Source organism: Physcomitrium patens, chromosome 1 (genome assembly GCF_059467195.1).
Source record: "Physcomitrium patens ecotype Gransden chromosome 1, ASM5946719v1, whole genome shotgun sequence".
Taxonomy (NCBI): domain Eukaryota; kingdom Viridiplantae; phylum Streptophyta; class Bryopsida; order Funariales; family Funariaceae; genus Physcomitrium; species Physcomitrium patens.
Window position 1 is genome coordinate 8065371 of NC_143410.1, and position 18954 is coordinate 8084324.

An 18954-nucleotide genomic window follows, 5' to 3' on the forward strand; every position below is an offset into this window, starting at 1 on the left:
TTTGATGAACATTCAACATCGAAATGTGTCTACTTACACTGTAGAGGATAATTCCGATCAAACGGGTGCAAAAGATCCCGTGACTGCGCACATTCCAGTGCATATTGAAGTTGCCCGACAGAGGTTATTACAGATAAACTCGTGGTGTCGGATTACTGGATGAGGTTCTCTGATCACCTGCCGAATTGCAAGGATCAGCTATTCGACACAGCAGTGACAGAGATAGCCATCCCGAACATTAATTTCCACCTCACGAATGTGGGTGAAGTAAGCGTTAAATTAATCTACACACGAATATACAGTGTTCCTGGTGAAGCACAGAGAGCCCATACATCTGACTAAATTGTGATGGCTACTTTCGGCGCAGGTACACAATATTGTAGTAGACATTCACTAGATTTGTAGAACTACCCAACATTAATCAATCATGCCGCGGCACGGTCACGTTTCCATGGGAACACCTCGCTTGTAGAAAGGTACACTGATGAAAGCGAAATTGCTGGATTAGAATGCTCTGACGGAGAGAGTTGAGTTAATTTGCAAACTCTGCACACAATGCTGAGAACAAAATCCAACCGTCACTACGAGAAAAATGGCAGTAATTGGCCGGAAGTTTGTCAACTCCGACACAAAAAATATTTCATTACAGAGATACACAGCGGAAACATCGAATTATCATCCTACAAGATGGACATCGAGCACAAAATTCCGCAAATTTTTTGACACGATACAGTGTGTCGAGAGTGATAAACTAGCCTCTAAATCTCTTAACACTGCACCTCCGAAAATCAGCTGATGTCGAACGGTCGCAATTACAGAAATCTAAGCAAAGCCACTGCCGCCGCCACTCCAACAGTCCAGGAAGCGCCCATGGATGCTGCATTGTTGCTGGGTGCAACAGGTCCGGGAGCCTCAGGGGAGGTTACAGGTGGATTAGTGGCTCCGATAGGTGAATTGGCTGGTGAGGGATTGACAGAGCCAGGGGCTTCAGACGGAGAGGTGGGAGAAGACCCTGGAGGAGTAGCACCGCTGGAAGGAGCCATTGGAGAACTCTCTGGAGGAGGGGATGGCATGGAGCCAGAAGGAGTAGGAGGCATCTCGCCTGAGGAAGGAGCCACTGTGGGAGCAGGTGGCGTACCGCCGGAGGGAGGGGTCATAATGGGGGCAGGTGAGACAGCGCCGGAGGGAGGACTGGGGGGTGACATTGCAGGAGGAGTCTCGCCGGAAGAAGGAGCCATCGCTGGAGGAGTGGAACCCATTGGGGGAGCCATTGAAGGAGCCATCGAAGGAGGGGTCGACCCCATGGGAGGAGCCAGCGAAGGAGGAGTTGAGCCCATGGGAGGAGCTACCGAAGGAGGAGTTGAGCCCATGGGAGGAGCCAGCGAAGGAGGCATTGACCCCATTGGAGGAGCCATTGAAGGAGGCATTGACCCCATGGGGGGAGCCATTGAAGGAGGCATTGACCCCATGGGGGGAGCCATTGAAGGAGGCATTGACCCCATGGGGGGAGCCATCGAAGGAGGAGTTGACCCCATGGGAGGAGCGGTCGAAGGAGGAGTTGACCCCATGGGAGGAGCGGTCGAAGGAGGAGTTGACCCCATGGGAGGCGCGGTCGAAGGAGGAGTTGATCCCGTGGGAGGAGCCATCGAAGGAGGAGTGGAACCCATGGGGGGAGCTATCGACGGAGGAGTTGAACCCATGGGAGGGGTCATCGAAGGAGGAGTAGAACCCATGGGAGGAGATGTCATGGGGGGCGTACCGGCGGAGGGAGGAGGCGTTGCTGATCCCGGGCATCTTGCGTAGTCTACTGTGATGCCACAGTCGCTGGGAAGCGCCCGAACCTTCGTAGCATTCACAGCTGTGCTGGTACCCACATTGGCGAGTGCCTGGCACACACAATCAGGATTGTTCGCGTTCACCTGACGAAGGGGGGCGCAACAATCCGAGGGGGGTGTGGTAGCTGGACCCGACGCATAGCTGTAACATGACGCCAACGAAATGGCCGCAGCCTGACAGTCGGGTGTAAACTGAGCAGACACTCCAGAGAAGCAAAGCAGTAGCACAATCGCAATGCAAATGCGTTGTGCCATCCTCGATGATGGATCACAGCGGTAACACTGAAGGGTAATATGAGCTGTGCGGGTGGCGAACTCAGCAGATCAAGGTTGTGCTACTGACAACACGCCAGGGCCAAGACTGAAGTTTTCAGGTGTGCGACTCAGCACTCAATCGCTTTCATAGCAGGGCTGGTTCAATAAAGTAGGACCAGTGATCCGATTACGTCGGATGGGGTTCGATTGGGGTGGGGTTGGAGCGGATGGGATCAAACTTCCAAAGCGCGTTTTGGAGTGCCCACCACGAACAAGTTTCAACCCAAACCCCTAATTTCTGTCTGTACGACAGATTTCGGAACTTGGAGCAAATTATCGACGAGTCACGTGAGTCTGACGCCGAGTAAGGCGCCGGTCACTTAAGAGTTGGCAGCTGTAAAGGACCCCAAGTGGAGCGTACGGTAGCAGGGGGAAACCTGCGCATTCTTCAAATAATAGCTTGCGGACGAACTTTACAGGAGAACGGTATTACTGAAAGGTTGGTTTTAGAACGCTAATTGTCAGGTAGCATTGCTGACCGTTTCAGATTTTAAAATTCGCGAGGGAATTGGCGCATGAATACGAAGTTTCTCTCATCACCACCATTCTGATCGTCGGTACGTGTGCAGGTTTTCCTTTGAATTCGTGGATAAGATTTCTTCAAGTAAATCTAGCCACGCATTTTTTTTTTGTCAGGATAACAGCAGTAAGATCCTCCTCCTTGCTCTCCGAGCAGGACATCATGCATAAAGAAGTGAATTTCGGCTGGGAAATACAGCATCAGGTGAAGAATCAATAAAGTTTCACCTCGAAACAGTGACTCGCGTTGGAGATGATAGATGGTGGTTCAAATTTGAAGGTCCTGGTGGGAACGATAAGCTGGTCCACGTTATTTATCAATAAAATCATTGCACCATGACTTCAACACTTTGTCGGTGCTAGCGCAAGACGTCTATTTGTGGAAAGAGAAATGCAAGTATACTCGGAAGTAGGAATATCCAAGCCGAAATATCCCGCTTTCCAGCTTACAATTATTGCTCGCCACTTGAGTATGACAGCTGGTCAGGAAGCAACACATTGTCTCGTGAAATTGACTACCAGAGCGGCTAATTCGCTCACATGTAAGATCTCTGTGAGCGAATTAAATTAAATAATCTCTGTCGTCACATGAACCTGGTCGCCGCAGATTCAGAACTCACAACCCTATCTTTTCGGGAAATGGATTTCAAAGGTCGTCTCGAGTACGAGCAGAATTTAGCTGGGATGATTGGGACAAAACTACACATGAATTGGACCCTAAAGAAGTGCATACTATACAAAAAGAATTTTTACAACTGCCGAGTGCCTGGGCATTCGTGCTCTTTCTTAATCTGCTTGCTTTAACCACGTAGCACGCAATTCGTGTTGCTCTTTGTTCGGAAAGTGCCTCATGCTTTTGAATCACTGCTATCAGATGGTGTGAACGGACTCCGTCCCGACGGACCCAATGAGACAAATTTAACGTTTCTTTCGTTGCAAGAACGATGCATGGGCTCAGCAACTTCTCGAAGTCGAGCACAACACAGCTTGGCAGCCAATTTGTCTATGGAAGAACAACAGGTCCAGCACCGAACAAGAAGTAATCAAGAGGTGGATCGATAGAAGTCAATTGCAGTCTCTGGAGCTTTTCCATCAAATCACCATGTGGTCAAGGCAGTCCCACGAGCTCTCGATTTGTTTGGATCAGTCAGACCGATTCCAAGAAACTCCGGTCGCTGTGGAATGTCCGGGATGTCTGCATCCCCAGACAACCAAGTCACCACCCGGGCCATGTGTGGGCGAGAGAAGCCTTCCCCTTGGGAGCAAAGGAGCGCCACTTTGATGAGCAGAAGGGCTTGCTCCTCGTCACATCCCTCCTTCACTTTGGGATCCACCAAGTCCATCACACGTCTCTGTTCATACAGATTCCATGCCTGCTCCAGAGCACCCAACGTCAAAACAAGGCAGAAAATACTTGACAGGAATCAAAATCAAAAGCGGCACTTGTCATTAAGAAATTTAATAATAATTAATAAAATAAAATAATAAAAAATAACCACAGATACCTCTCGGACTCACCCAAGAGAGAAGGTATTGCTCTTCCGGGGGGAACTTGGGGTTCATACTCTCTCGACCGGAAACAAGCTCCAGAGCTATTATACCAAAGCTGAAGACATCCGTCTTCGCTGTAAGTTGACCATAACGAGCGTATTCTGGTGCCACATAGCCCCTTCATTTTCCAAATCCAAGTAAAAACACGTTAGAAACTTTCACTAAGAGATAGAAGAAAATTTAAATGAAGTCACAGTCTCGAAGATGTTTACTCACCTCTTTCCTTCAATGCGGGTGAGCACTTTCCGTTCGTTGTTTTGGCACATTCTAGCCAGACCAAAGTCTGCGATCTTGGGCTCCAAGAATCTATCCAACAAAACGTTGCTAGCTTTGATGTCTCCGTGGGCAAGGCGTTGAGGGCCTCTGGAGTGGAGGCATGCCAGCCCTTTGGCCATCCCCACGGCGATGTTGTACCGAATCGGCCACTCCAACAATATTGCCTTGCTTCCTATATAAAGACACAGACGGAGTTTGAAGTTGAGAGTTAGAAGCTGGATACTTGCCACGATTCCAACTCGCATTCACCCAATGGTTGCAGTTATCAACAGTTGAAAAACTCAGCACAATCCCACCAGTGTACTATACTATATTGAAGAAAAGATTTAGTTGTGGGGCTGACCAAACAAGGCTTGGGCGAGGCAGTTGTTTTCGACATATTCATAGACGAGCAACCGGCTGTTGTTACGGATTCCACAACCACGAAGCTTGACGAGATTCTTGTGTTGAAAGCCCGAGATTAGTTCCACTTCGTTGAGAAACGCTTGATTATCCTGCTTGATGTTTGATGGAAGCTCCTTCACTGCTACTTCACTGCCATCCCGCATAGTGCCCTGTCAACAGAGAAGAAGACTGTCAAGGAAGGACAATATCACGCGTTGAAAAAACGTCGTGAGCCACAAGGAGAAACAAGATAGTTGAAGGAAGGAATAATGGTATTACAGGTCCACCTTATAAACTGCGCCGAAGGTCCCTTCCCCAATCTTATTCCCCCTGTGGAAGTTCCTCGTCGAGGCTTTCAGCTCATCGTAAGAGAAGAGACAGCTCGGAAAATGATCAGGGCTGAGATGGTCAAATATTTCTGTGAGCGACAACTCAACCATGTAAGTATCAACCAAACTGGTATTATAAGAATCATCGACTTGCTTGAACCACATGGATTGAGCAATGTCGGTGTGTGTTACCTTCATGATTATCGAGAGGAGAAGGTATTCTTCTCCGTTTGACAAAGCATATCAAAAGGCTTATTAACGTCACCAGACCAACGAATCCTCCGATAACCCCCGTCACAATAGGCAGAGAGTTGTGGTTGGGCTGTTGCTTCGTGATTGGGTCCGCACTTCCTGAGGTGGGAATCCATCCAACTAACGTTACACAAAGTGTTGAGTAGTCCCGAAACAGTTCCAACAAATCACGAGAAAACTAACAGTTCGAAACTAAACAATAAGAGTGTACCACAGGTGGGCATACGCCTAGATTCAAAGCGAAGCGGCACAATGTGTGATTTCCCTATACCTGAACTCAGTGGGTTTGTGAGGGTCCGAAGGTTGGATGATATAAGACCATAAGGATCATAGCCCAGAAGCTTGATGGTTTTGTTCACCAGTCGATCATCTAGAGAAGTGATTTGAGCTTTATCCCAACGCTGTTTTGGCGAAGGTGGGAAAAAAAGGACCTTCGCCAAGAGCTCCCGCTCACTTATGTTCTTGTATGTGGCGCTCTCTATCCACACATCTCCGTAAAGCACATTCAGCTCAGATGCAAGCCGTCTCCTCAGATGCCCAATTCTAGCCCCGTCAAGCCCAAAGGTTTTCGACCAGCCAAAGAACATGTCGCAACTGTAGGGATAAGAACAGCTGCAACTTGTGGGATGGGCAACGGAGTCCTTCTCGCACACGGTGGTACACGACGTTCGCTGTTGCCATGAAGTGCTTCCATGTGTACACCTAACGTAGGTGCAGATATCAACAAAAGGGAACGATTGATCTTGGCAGACGGAATTGCCCCCAAGCCTGTAAAGGGTACATCATCAAAACCAACTGTTCAGAATTTAATATAGCCATTCATACTTTCAAACCCATGGAACCCTGGTGAAAGATGGCCTGTTTGGAAAGGCCATTGAATCTTTGTTTACAACAACGGAACAACCCCTGTTCTCAGAGTTTTCGATTTAATCGTAATAGCACTTCGTATTGGAAAGACAGTGACATCAACTGAAGGAAGAGGTCTGATGAACATACTTTGGATCAATAAACGGGCTTGGAAAATTGATAATAGAGGAGATGTTATTATTGACGAGGTAAATATCCACGCGTCCGGAAGCTCGTAGACCACCATCCAGAACTCCAGCAAATCGATTCGCACTCAAATTTCTGCAAAATGACGCGACAATAAATATTGGAATCGTGTGAACTTGTCAACTGCTTTCTCTGTTTTTGACAAACCTCCTTGTGAAGCGCAAAGTGTAGGTTACTCAAGCGACCAATTAGAGACTCGGAAGAACACTTAAGTGCTTGTACCATTTAAGAACAGCAAAAACATATTATAAACCAGGTCTCAATCGAAGAGGGAAGCACTACATACAGAATTTTGATAAGTGGTAGTTTCAGAAGAAAGTCAGGAATAGGTCCCTCAAAAGAGTTAAAACTCAGGTCACTGCAAGAAGAACAAACTAATTAGAGTTAGAATTCATTAAACAATTAAACGAACAAAATCAATGACCAGGTTTCAATCCATAAAAGGTGTGAAGCATAGTGTAGAATAGTGGACATGCTACATATGCAAAAATAAGTTAAAATTAAACAGCTGAGCACCAACCGTAAGAGATTCAACAGAAATTCAGTGGTTGGAAGGATGGGTTCCCTCAAATTACATTTGACCAAGCTCTGTTAGATTGTCGAGTCCATAGAGTCCTTCATTCGATATGGCACAGGACAAGCACCCACTGAAACTGTTCCTCCGGAGAAGCAATGTTGTTAAGCGCTGCAGTTGGCCCAGAGAAGGAGATAATTTCCCACTTAGTTTGTTCCTTTCCAAATTCCTGCGTGTTCCACCCCATAAGCAAATTAGGAAATGTGGTATTATCAGAAAATAACGTCGACAGTGATTTTATCAAAACTTCAGAACGCTGAGTAGAGAAGTTGCACACGCACGCGCTGTCTTTTCGAGGCAAAAAATATAGTTTTGAAGAACACGTTGCACTTACAAGGTCAGCAATGATGTCAAATTGTTTAAACCGACGGGGAAACCGTCAGGCGAGGAGAAAGGAATGCTTCCATTAAGATTGTTCCGCCCCAGAGATAGCTCGAGAAGTTTTGATAGATAACCTATGGTGTAAGGTAGTTCTCCACTCAGCTGATTTCCCTGCAGATATCTGACTTGCCAAAATACCAAAAAGTCTACTCAGCGAATCTTCGCTTCACAAGTAACGATGTCAACAGTAGACCATGATAAGAAAAGAACTATTCTTATAATATGAATACCTGCAAAGGTACCAACGAAATGAAAATATAACAAACATACACGCGAATGTGTTCAAGAATTTCGAGGGAATGAAAACCAAAAGATTGGGTGGTAAACTCACATATAGCTAGCATTTCCCAAGTTGCCCAGACTCCCCGGTATCCTTCCAGATAAACTACAGTTGGATAAGTCTCTGCAGAAAGACACACAAGTGCATTTTGAAAGCTAAGACTTACCCTAAGAAGTGCAATTACAAACATTAGCCAACTGTCTGAAGATTTACACACCCAGATACTTCGTCAGATGTTCTGCCATTGGAAATTAAGGTCCAGCACCTCTTTCGACCAGAAGTAAGTTTGTTACTAAGAGCAGGGTGTACCAGGTGTTCCAAGTACTCACAATGCATACAAGCGGAACAAGTCACCAATTTCCTCGGGGATAGCTCCAGTGAGCCCAGGATTGTTTGCTATATTTCTGCGAAATGAAAAGACGTGTGTTAGAGAGAACACGTATTCATCTTGGAATGTTACATTTTCAACTGGCCACCGTCAAGTACCCATCTTCGAACCCACATCTTTAACTCATAAGGTACATTAACATGTATATATACATGGGGGGGGAGAGAGCTTAGGTACAGAAGGGTAGGAAACAAGAAAAAAAGAAAAAAAGAGAAAAAAGAAAACAGAAACAAAAACAAAACAATACAAAACGTGAACGGAATGCTCACAAGTATAGAAGGTTCCTCATTCTGCCAATCGCTGGGGACAGAGTTCCTATGATCCCGAACTTATCCAACCTCCTTCACAATGCGATCGAAAAGGCCACGTTAGACTTGGCGAGGTGTAAGCATAACAGAAGTGCACTCTGTTTGTTTTCGTAGTAAGCAGAAAGACATAAAGACTTGTACATTGTCATAGATCAGCTTGCTTTAATACAAGTGGCCAGTCTGGTGCTTGTATATTATGAGGACATTGGAATGCAACAAAAGGCATATCGCTAGAGCTCCTTTAAATCAAATGCAAAGATGGAAGCGAACTGACAGTGAAATAACTGAATTTTGGAAGCAAGAAACACCCATCCACTGATTCCAACATGGATCGGACCCCAAGGTCCAGTTCTGGAGTAGCCCTGGTGTTGCATTCCAAGCTTGTCGGAGTCCATACAAAGCGCTCGCTGCAGTATTCACACACAACTAATTTAGCACTTCAGAGACAAACTAAGAGGCATTATTGACAGACATAATCTTTGTCATGTTGAGGCAGAGAATCAGCCGGAGCCTCACAAGACTACTGCAGCGTAACGGCAATATCACTTCGTGATGATTAGCTGGAACAAACAATACTACCACACCGAGGCTTTCGCCGCTATGATACTCGAGCTGGCGCTAAAAATGAGAGAATAGCACGTTGTAGGCATTTTGAAAAAGTAATCTAGCATTTTCACTGGCTTCTTTGAAAAGCATTGCCCATAATCTCACAATCTTCCTTGAAAAGCTGAATCACCATCCTGCTTATTTGTTTCCGGTACCATGCAACAGGCTAATTCTCTGCTTGCCGCATTTGTAACAGATGCTTCGACAAGTTCACACAACACTGCCCAAAAAGAAAACGCTACCTAGTACCGTTTGCCTTGAGCGCTCAAAGGGAGAAAATGCGTAATCTAGCTCCTAATTCGTGCCATTGACAGAATAATGGGAGCTATAATTATACCTCATCTCTAACCTTCGCAGATGGTGATTCAAATGCAGGTTACGCACTACTAAACCCACGGGTAATCCGAAGATTCATGCAGTTTTCCTAGATATACATTAGTGGCCTGTAAAGACGCAGTTGCTTCCAAACACCCGACGAGCCTATTAAATGTGCACGAGACTCTAAGCAGGAGCATGACACGTACCGTCTGACCACAGAGTCGCGGCGGAGGCGCTTGGCAGTGGCTTCAAACGAGAGAACACGAACAAAGAAAAAATGAAGAAGAAAATTTGGAAACGTTTGTGGTTGCGCCTGGGATCCCAGGCCATGGCAGCCACCTGCTGCTCCCCTAGCTGAGCTGAGCCCCATTTCCCATAATCTGCCATTTCTGCCACGTCTGTCTCATCTTTTAACCCCTAAATCCTCCCTGTATTCCACCGTGGAATCTCTATTCGAGCACAATTCTGTATTCAGCTGCAAAAGATTTCTAGAAACCCCAAGCCTCAGACAACTTCACTGACGTGCTTCCCTTCTGTGCGCTCTGCTTACTACCTCATACTTTCCATCCAAGCCACCAATCTCTAAAAATCCAAGAGCTGAAAGCCCGATTTCAGGCCTTGTGCATGGGTTCCACGCATTCCGATAACTTTTCGCCTTGACTGTGACCCGATTTCTACCGCGAGCCCGCACGAACACCACCAGCATCCACTGTACCAAGCGCCTCGAGACAGCGCAGAACACCAGGAAGCGCACTGCACCACCACAACGCAGGCTCTCACCTCGACGGAGCGACACACGAGCTCTGAGTGACGAGGAAAGGGAGCTGGAAGCGAGGTGGGGAGCAATTGGCAAGCTGGCTTGGTCTGTAGCTGAAGCACGGTGATGATCTGGGATGTAAGAGAAGGATCGGGATTCCGGCCCGAGATTGGTGGCCGCTGCAGCCACCTACAACGAAAAAGGGGGGACCCACATGACATCCTCGCTCGCAATCTCACCTACATTCATGACATGCACACCCGCATTCAAGTCCCGCTGCAACTACAAACGCGTTGCAATCGTATTTTTAGATCTCTCCTCGTCCCACCTCCCGCAAATTCTCTTCCCGTGGATCGGATCCCATCCCCATCTCCCACTCTTCATCGCAAGCTCCCACTCACCACCATTCCCCTCTTCCTGATGCGGAACTGAACACCTCCGCAGCGAATCATTTCCTCAGCTCCGGCTATGTCCAGATGGCAGCTACCAGATTCAATCGTCCGATTCGAATTCGGCACTGCCAGGGTGATGATGACGACGACGATGACGACGATAACAGCGAGGATGATGGTGACGGTGGCGGCGTTGATCTCGCCCTGCACAACTGCTGCAGCTCCGCACAGACCCCCTCACGAGTCCTACTGCTCTCCGTTCGCTTCGCAGTACGGCGGTACTCCTATCAGTCGACGGTTCAAGGCCCTGGTGGGGAACCATGTACTCCATCTGCAACGCTTTGGCTCTTACACACACAACCTCTAGCCCTGCAGAGATGCATCCCATTCCGCCAGCCAGGACAGACACTGCGCAAGCAACCCCCTGCGCATCTGAGATTATCCGAGTTGCTCATTGGATCAGCAACACACCACTCGTGGCCGAGGCAAAGATGCCAGCAGTCGCAGCATCCTGCACATATCCTCCCTTTCTTTCTTCTTTTTCCTTTCTTCATTCCTTCCTTCCTTCTAGACGCACGAACTTGTAGAGGGAAAGCTAGAGCAGCAGGAGGGTCCAAGCCTCGAACCCACACGGAGCAGGCCTTCTCAACGATCACCGAGACCCCACAAAGCAAGCTCCGATTGCTCTCTCGCAATGTCCACCTCTGCAAGCACATCTCATAGTGCCTCTGTCTGTCTGTCTGTCTGAAGCTCCTCGAGGTGGATACCAGTTGGTGTTTTTTTTTTCCCTTTTTGTAATGGAACTGACAATCACTAGTTGGGAAACAAATTTTCGTTGTCATTCTCATGTAATTGGATATATATATATATATATATATATATATTTCATGGTATGTGTGATGTGACATGTGAAAGCCATTTTCATGCCTACATTGTTTTACTTTGAAGATACTTGGAATGTTGCCAAGTACCTTTAGCCTCCCCATACCATGCTCTCACCATACATAAATCTATATTTGTTGTACTACTTGGTAACTTTTAAGTGTACATTCTACCAATTGAACCAATTATTGTGCAATAGTGATTGAATTTCCTCACACACAATAAACAGATGAAAAGAGAATAGAATACAGTGAAGAAAGAGGGATCAGGAAAGACCAAAGATCTGATAGAAAAAGAAAAAGAAAAACATTGCTTCCATGTTAGCATCTTTTCAGAATGGTATTTTCTTTTCGTTGAAAAATAAAGTTTGATAAAAATGTGTATAGTTAAAGAAAAGGCTAGTCAAGGAATATTGTGCATTAAGAAACATTTCAGGGTGTCTATTCTTATCGACATTACAATTTACTTTACATTTGTTTTTGCAGTTGTTTAAAGAGAAATTCTATAAAAAGTTACACTAAGAATATTCTATTTAAGATGAAAAGGCATCAAAAAGATCATTCAAATTGTACTATAATTGAAAAGAATTCAAGGTTGGAACCAACACAAATTTAAAATAAAAATTACGAACAAAATAGGACCGGCACACTTACTTCACCGACACAAAAGAATATCCGGTTGCAAAACATGCGATACGTGATCTCTTAACATCGGAAGCCGGTCCAGCGAACCGCTTGACGATCAACTACAGATGTGCCTGCTTTGAAAAATCAGATACTTACCGTGCGAAATTTCTTTCTGTATCTCGACAGACAGTACATAAACAACTGCCGACACCAGTGCATGGCAATAAGCAAGCCTGTTGGCAGCGCACTTGCCGCGACCACGGTGACTTGTTGAGGTTCTCGAAGGATGTTCGATATCATGCCTGAGAGATTGAGTTTCAAGCTTCACTAGGATCCGACGAATCTGGGACCTTCTCGTGAGGAGCTGAGGCTGCTGGGTTTCGTTTACTCCATTTTACTTGGTCATGCAGTCCCCGAAACAGGCCTCTCGTTCCATCAATCCCCAACAGTTCTGTGAATGGGTCGACTCTAGTCTTCTTCTGAGTTTTTTCTGGCATGTATTCTCGTAATTGTAGGTTGCTACTTGGGCATGGATGGTGCGATTGGCGTCATCATGTAAGTGTCTGCGTGTCGTGTCCTTCGGACGGACAACCACCGACAGAAGCAGAATGTGAAGGTGACTATAATGACGAGTCCTACGACTGCAAGAGCGATGTATGTGTAGAATAAGGGCAGAGGCGTTCGTCCTGGCAAAAGCACTGGAATGAGCGGTGCTAGATAGTACATTAACTGTGACAGCTCTCCGAAGAGGGTGTAAAAGCAGTGGACATGATTTGAGTGGAATCTAAGTGATCAGATAGCGTACCATTAACCTGTAGCAGAGTGCGATGGTGGAGTAATCGACGACGGCTGACAGTGAGGGATTGCTGCCGCCGGCTGCACAAAGCAGCTCGAGTCTTCAGCAAAGGCAAACATTCTGTCTCGCACCAAGCACTGCGATCTAAGCAGAGAACATGGCAACGGCCTGTATTTTCCGGGCCTTGCAGCTCAGGACTACTTCAAGTGTCAAAAGCTTGCATTTCGTTCAAAAATTCTGATAACGAGAACAAATATGTGGAAAATTCACTCCCAGGACCCAACAAAAGTTGCTGAGCAATGACACATGTAATCAATAAAAACAGGTTGGATTGGACTTACAGAGTGATGAGGTCTTGGGCATTCTCGCACTGCAAAAGTTGTGGATTGTTCGACAAGTCCCTAGATAATTCAAAGCACCGTCATATGCCAACTGCATTCAAGATTCCCTCAAGAAGAGTGACCAACTGACAAGAAATGATTTAATACTGCAGAAAGCAGTGGGACGGCTTCTACCAGTCAAAATTCATATGCAAACATACTTTACAGCTTCAGATGCACTTACAAATACTCTAGATTATTCAAGTTGTAAATCTCCTCGGGGACCTTGCCGTGAAAATTACAGCCAGAAAGTTTCCTGCAGTGTCAAGCCGTACACGCATTATTCAGAAAGAATCTTTCCTGTTATTGCATACTGAATACTGTTATAATAATTCACAAATAGATCATGGCCATCTAGAATGCTTCCAAATACTAACTTTGCAATGGCACACTGAAGGCATGCGTTCCGACGGGTGTTCGGCGGCTGGAACTTTTTCCCCTTATTTGCGCGATGGGTAACTGTAGTAATCTTATCCTGCCCTTAATTTAAACCACACCATCAAGGAGCGGACCTCCGAGGCCATCACTTTAGATACCCCAGCCCTACGACGTAAGTCTATTAGCTGTCTCCACAAAATCACTGGCCACGCTGTACGTGTTCAACTTCAGTTCTTAGCTTTATACGTTACAGTGCAATGCTAACCATGATCTGCTAACTACCTCCTGAACGTTGTCTCGAAGTTTCTATTTGTGCTTAAGAATAAGGTTGTTAAGATGTTGAGTACACCACAGCCTGGAAACCCTTCCACCAAGTTAAAGTATCAAGTAATAGCCATTTCAACTTTTACAAGTTTCCTTATTATTGCAAGACTTAGATCCAGATGCCCTTATATCCGGTCTTAATTTGTTCACATAATGTAGCAGTTGGGAAGCCCTGGGGTAAATACTTGTTGCCTCAGAAGCTAATTATGTACCATCTAGATGGTTTCATAAGCTAACCAGCTTGATTGCCACTTATCTGATGACTATTTCAACATTATTTAGCTCTTTAATAACTAAGTCGCGCGTGAGATACCATCCACAACCGCTTGATCAAGGTTTTCACAAGTACTCGAGAGTTTGCACGGCCGGTACCTTCATCTTCACGTTCTAACTAAGGATTTCGTGCGGATGTAGGCACGCTGGACTGTTTAGACAGGACTGCGAAATATTCATTTTACGGCAACGTTGTGAACAGATATAGAATATTATGGATGTGCATGGTGAAACAGGGCGTCACTAGTATGGCGTTTGGAGATACTTACAGGTGAGTGAGTCGCCGCAGCTGCCCTATCTGCCTTGGGATGGTGGATGTCAGCTTAGGGTTCTCCAACAAATCCCTGCACCAGAGTAGCGCAGCCTCACAACAATCGAACCGCGCATCCCATTCCGAGCTCAAGCTTGATACATCATAATTAATTTTTTACAGAGGTTCCTATAGTTACTCTACTAAATCAGCTGACATTCTAGTGTAAGTTAGTTGGCAGGGTTTTCAAACGTCTGCTCCAAAGAACAAAACTTCGAATAAGCAGACCAGCATTTAAAGATCAAACCATATGCCTGTAAACAATGAGAAAGCTAGCAGATGCATACACAGATATCAGTTCTTGGAGACCTCCGATGGCGGTTGGGATGCCCCAACTCAAATTCGCACTGCTCAAATGTCTGCATAAATTCGTCGAGTTAGCTTATTGAGTGACTACAATTGAAGCACACGCTGGAGGTTCGTCAACTGAATCATTCAAGTTTCAGTAGCGTTGGAGATCCACTAGCTGAAGATGATTACAAATTTGTCACTGAATGCGTTTTGCTGCAGACGACACCCTTGCATCCGGAACCGCAAGGATCTGCATCCTCCTCCATACTCAGCTGTCCAAGATAGTAGACGCTCTTTGCCATTCGCGCAGCAACCCTTGTAATGCTGCCACTGCAGGCCCCGAAACGATATCAGTGCCATCCTCAAGCCAAAAAACTTCGCCAGCCAAACCTCTCATTGCAAATAATTCCAACTTTTTCCTGTTCACTAATCCGCACCAGACTCCGAAACAACCATTCGACCAGTCTACAAATGAGGCAATTTACCATCGCTTTCAGGGGTGCCCACTGATAACTGCAACACTGAGCACAAGAGCGTCAATGGAAGCAAGAAACAAGACGCCGCCATCGTCATCGCTACCGCCAACCTCAAATTCCCCACTGTTCACTACAAGCTGTATTATCAAACTAACACCACGCTCCCCAGCACAAGAAGGCCATCGTCCCAGCCTAGTCGCTACCCGAAGACTGCAGCGGACAGTCTCTAGACAAGTACAACGAATTCCAGCGCATCGTATCAGATTCACGACGGGGCAGAACTCAACACCGCGTGTGTGCGCAATACAATGAACCCACCACCAGCTGAAAACACGCAGTAAGAATACAACCTCTGGCCAGAATCCACAGCACACAAAAAGAACGGATAGTGCCCAGATTAGAGTGAGATGAGGCCATCGGTGGGTGTGCAGCTAGTGGGGGTCATCTATCACTACGAGACGCATCCCACTACGTAGTGCTCCGGATGTGAGGCTTGGTGCCACCGTGGACCTTGCACTCCACCGTGGCGTCAAAATTTGGCGCGGTTACATCCGCCGGAATTGACGTGGCACTTGTAGTCAGTGCCAAGGTTGCGGCGACCTCATCATATTATCACTATTATTTTTAGATCGGTAAAGTGTTTTCTCTTTTATAAGGAAACACACTCGTATGAGAATTCTATTACTATTTTGCATTGAGTGTGGCCATTGTTGCAATTTTAAGAAGTACAATCGTCAAACACTTAAACGTATATCGGATTATATTTAGTGATACGATTTTGACAAGTGGCATTGGAACTAAAGAAGTCGTCTTTTCAACAGCGTTCTCATGGAAGATGTCAGGGAGGGGATGAATAAGTTAAATGGATGAAGTATTTGCAACGAATGTTGGGGAGCTTGTAGGGTTGAAGGGCATTGGAACTTGGCGACAAAGCAACGGGCAAAACCTCCACATTGTCGTCATCTAGGTTTTGCGAAGCTTTGCGGATGATGACAATACTATGTTCTCACTCAAGCTTCCGCTTCATGCCCGATGCTTCACTCTTTAATTTCTTCTAGAGCCCAACTTCTCTTTTAGTCTGTCGCGCGCGCCATTTGGCTCGATTACAAGGCCCGGGGGCAGGCTTTTGCTTGGAGTCAGTACGAAGGAGAGAGCTAGAGTGAGATGCCCAAGGTACGCACCAATCGGACGGTGTATCCCGAGGGATGGGAGCTCATCGAGCCTACTCTGCGCGAACTAGAAACTAAAATGCGTGAAGGTGCGTCGATTGTGCTGGATTTATTTTTATTTTTATTTTTCACGTTTTTCTTCGAGAATTTCCAGTAAACCTAAAGTTTTATGGTTACTTTGGGTAGGATTTGTGACGGGAGGTGGGCGCTTTCTACGTTGTCGGGTTATGCATCTCCATAGCTAATTTGTTAAAACGCCTCGGACTTTTTTTGTTAGTTGCAGCTTCACGAGCTGTTGATGCTCGTGATTACGCTTAGCTGTGTATGTCCCTATCGTATGATATCGCATTGAGCGTGTGCTGTTGCAATATTTTTCTCTTTCGTTTTCGAATTCTAGGTCTGTTCGTGGCAATAGCCATTAGTGTTGTGTTGTTAGATTTTGCTGCTTCGGCATAGTAGAGTTTATGAGCGTTGGCCATTTTTGTTCACTTTATCTGTTTTAACATTTTTAATTTTACGTTCCAAATTTTACGCAGTTTAGTAACTCAAGATGGTGACATATTAATATGGAGCCTTGAATTGACCGAAATATAATTTTGTTGTGGGATGCAGCTGAGAATGAAACCCATGAGGGTAAGAGAAAATGTGAGGCATTGTGGCCCATATTCAAAATTTCACATCAAAAGAGTCGTTATATTTACGATCTCTTTTACAGGCGGAAGGCCATTACAAGAAAGCTATTCGACTTCTGCTTAGAACAAGGCCACGCGGACAAGAATTTAATTGCCAAATGGAAGAAAGTAAGTTTTTCAATCTTTGGCTGGTCATCTAGTAGCTTCTGCATCACTTGAGGTCTGTACAGTACATAGCGTAATACATGTATTATTATGTCAAATTGTTGTGGCTCTCTGTTGCGGTAATCATGATCCTGCTGTTGCATTGCAAATGTATAATCGAAGATTTTCTAACTTAGTATTTTTGTTAATTTCGGATACTGTCTTCTTATGAAATGTAATCTGGATTTTGCTATTATGTGGCATGCTTTTCTACCTGATCGATGCCTAATGTTGCCGTTGGGAATTTGTGGCTTACATGGCAGTCTGGTTACGAGCGCTTGTGTTGTTTGCGGTGTATTCAACCCCGTGATCACAACTATGGAACAACATGTGTATGCCGGGTGCCCAAGCATCTGCGAGAAGAGAAGGTTATCGAATGCGTGCATTGTGGTTGTCATGGCTGTGCAAGTGGAGACTAATTATGTAGGTGATTCGGTTGTCTTGCTTATGATCAGTTTAAAAACAAATAGGTTAGGATTTCTGTACAGTTTGTGACTTTCATGTATCCTCAATTTTGGCGAAGCAAGACTAATATGTCACTGAGGCCAGCGGCATGGAAAGTGTTAGATTTTAGAATTCCCAGAGCCTCCAATTTTGCGGGCAGGTAGTCAGGCATGGAAAGTGTTAGCTTGTAGAATTCCCAGAGCCTTTAATTTTGCGGGCAGGTAGTCAGGCAGGAAGATTTATATTTGTGATGTGTGGCAGTAGTTCCTGCCAAGTAATCTTACATCATGATTCTTACTTAAGCTGCTTGTTAATTCTCCAGCTTTACAAAAATCGTCATGGTATTGTTTCATCCACAATTTTCTCTGCTTTTATGATATGCAATTGGTGTGAGTGCCTGAAGAATTTATCTTGCTCTTGTCGTCGTCGTCGTAGTCGTAAGAATTTATAAAAAGAGGAAAAAATGATATGGACTGCATTTTTTTTTTTTTTTTTTTTTTTTTGTCATGTATAATGTTGTCCTCAAGAGTTTATATTCTGGGTCTTTATGTTCCAAATCCCACTTTGAAATGTAATTCACAAGTTTATTTACAGGAGAAAAATGATCATTTAGAAACTTGGATTGCTAGAGATATTATAAGTGTGAAAAGGCAATTCAATTAACCACCTCAAATTGTTATTATTAAACAAAACTAATCATGTCATAATTGTTATCTATTTATCTAAGCTTTTGAGTTTTTCTTAAATTTCATTCTTTTTATTTACATCTTCAATTCTTTTTCCTTTTCTTTTTATATATTTTTTGTTTATATATATATATATATATACATATATATAGATGTATTTATATTTAGTTTAAAAACGTTTATACATCAAAAGAAAGGAAACAAAGTTTTGTTGTTGTATTGGCACTTGAAGATTAAAAAACGTAACATGTTATTCTAAATTAATATTGGTGGAATAAAAATATATATATATATATATATATATATATATTTATATCAATTATTATAAGTAATATATGTAATTAGGTTTAAGAGTTTAAACTACTTCTCATCATAAAAAGATCTTATAGATTTTTAGATTGATTTTTTTTAGAATTTACATAAAGTAGATGTTTAAAAAAGACCTAATATTTTTTGGGACACTTTTAAATTTTGCATTAAAATTTGGGTTTTTTTAATAACATTATTTTAAAAAATAGAGTATTTGTAATAATAAGAATAGATGTAACATGATACCACTAAAAAT

General features: G+C 44.6%; 4 protein-coding genes across 7 annotated transcripts; 1 reads left to right on the forward strand and 3 right to left on the reverse strand.

Moving 5' to 3' along the window:
- Positions 1 to 593: 593 nt before the first annotated feature.
- On the reverse strand, positions 594 to 2321 carry LOC112288183 (uncharacterized). Its single transcript, XM_024532109.3, has one exon. It carries the CDS (start codon positions 2088 to 2090, stop codon positions 813 to 815), a length of 1278 nt encoding a protein of 425 aa, XP_024387877.1. The 5' UTR covers positions 2091 to 2321; the 3' UTR covers positions 594 to 812.
- Positions 2322 to 3087: 766 nt separating this feature from the next.
- Positions 3088 to 10229, reverse strand: LOC112288174 (uncharacterized). Of its 2 annotated transcripts, none has more exons than XM_024532086.3 (16): positions 9576 to 10229; positions 8720 to 8852; positions 8407 to 8478; positions 8079 to 8153; positions 7801 to 7872; positions 7423 to 7590; positions 7090 to 7257; positions 6801 to 6872; positions 6458 to 6589; positions 5733 to 6229; positions 5402 to 5560; positions 5168 to 5298; positions 4840 to 5050; positions 4437 to 4668; positions 4188 to 4338; positions 3088 to 4042 (listed from the first exon to the last, which is right to left on the reverse strand). In XM_024532086.3, exons 1-16 carry the CDS (start codon positions 9754 to 9756, stop codon positions 3767 to 3769), a joined length of 2730 nt encoding a protein of 909 aa, XP_024387854.1. In that variant the 5' UTR covers positions 9757 to 10229; the 3' UTR covers positions 3088 to 3766. The 2 variants fall into 2 exon arrangements, with proteins under 2 accessions (XP_024387854.1, XP_024387863.1); XM_024532095.3 differs by having other exon boundaries at positions 7801 to 7854; positions 9576 to 10222.
- Positions 10230 to 11977: 1748 nt separating this feature from the next.
- On the reverse strand, positions 11978 to 15684 carry LOC112288188 (uncharacterized). 3 transcript variants are annotated; one of them, XM_024532133.3, is made up of 8 exons: positions 15264 to 15684; positions 14968 to 15108; positions 14775 to 14846; positions 14447 to 14521; positions 13387 to 13458; positions 13164 to 13223; positions 12832 to 12902; positions 11978 to 12712 (listed from the first exon to the last, which is right to left on the reverse strand). In XM_024532133.3, the coding sequence occupies exons 2-8, from the start codon at positions 15078 to 15080 to the stop codon at positions 12546 to 12548; spliced, it is 630 nt and encodes a 209-aa protein (XP_024387901.1). In that variant the 5' UTR covers positions 15081 to 15108; positions 15264 to 15684; the 3' UTR covers positions 11978 to 12545. The 3 variants fall into 3 exon arrangements, with proteins under 3 accessions (XP_024387901.1, XP_024387920.1, XP_024387909.1); XM_024532152.3 differs by having other exon boundaries at positions 12832 to 12942; XM_024532141.3 differs by having other exon boundaries at positions 12832 to 12990.
- A 509-nt stretch (positions 15685 to 16193) lies between these two features.
- LOC112279913 (protein BUD31 homolog 2) lies at positions 16194 to 18005 on the forward strand. Its single transcript, XM_024514673.3, has 3 exons — positions 16194 to 16512; positions 17036 to 17223; positions 17523 to 18005. The coding sequence occupies exons 1-3, from the start codon at positions 16419 to 16421 to the stop codon at positions 17676 to 17678; spliced, it is 438 nt and encodes a 145-aa protein (XP_024370441.1). The 5' UTR covers positions 16194 to 16418; the 3' UTR covers positions 17679 to 18005.
- Positions 18006 to 18954: the final 949 nt, after the last annotated feature.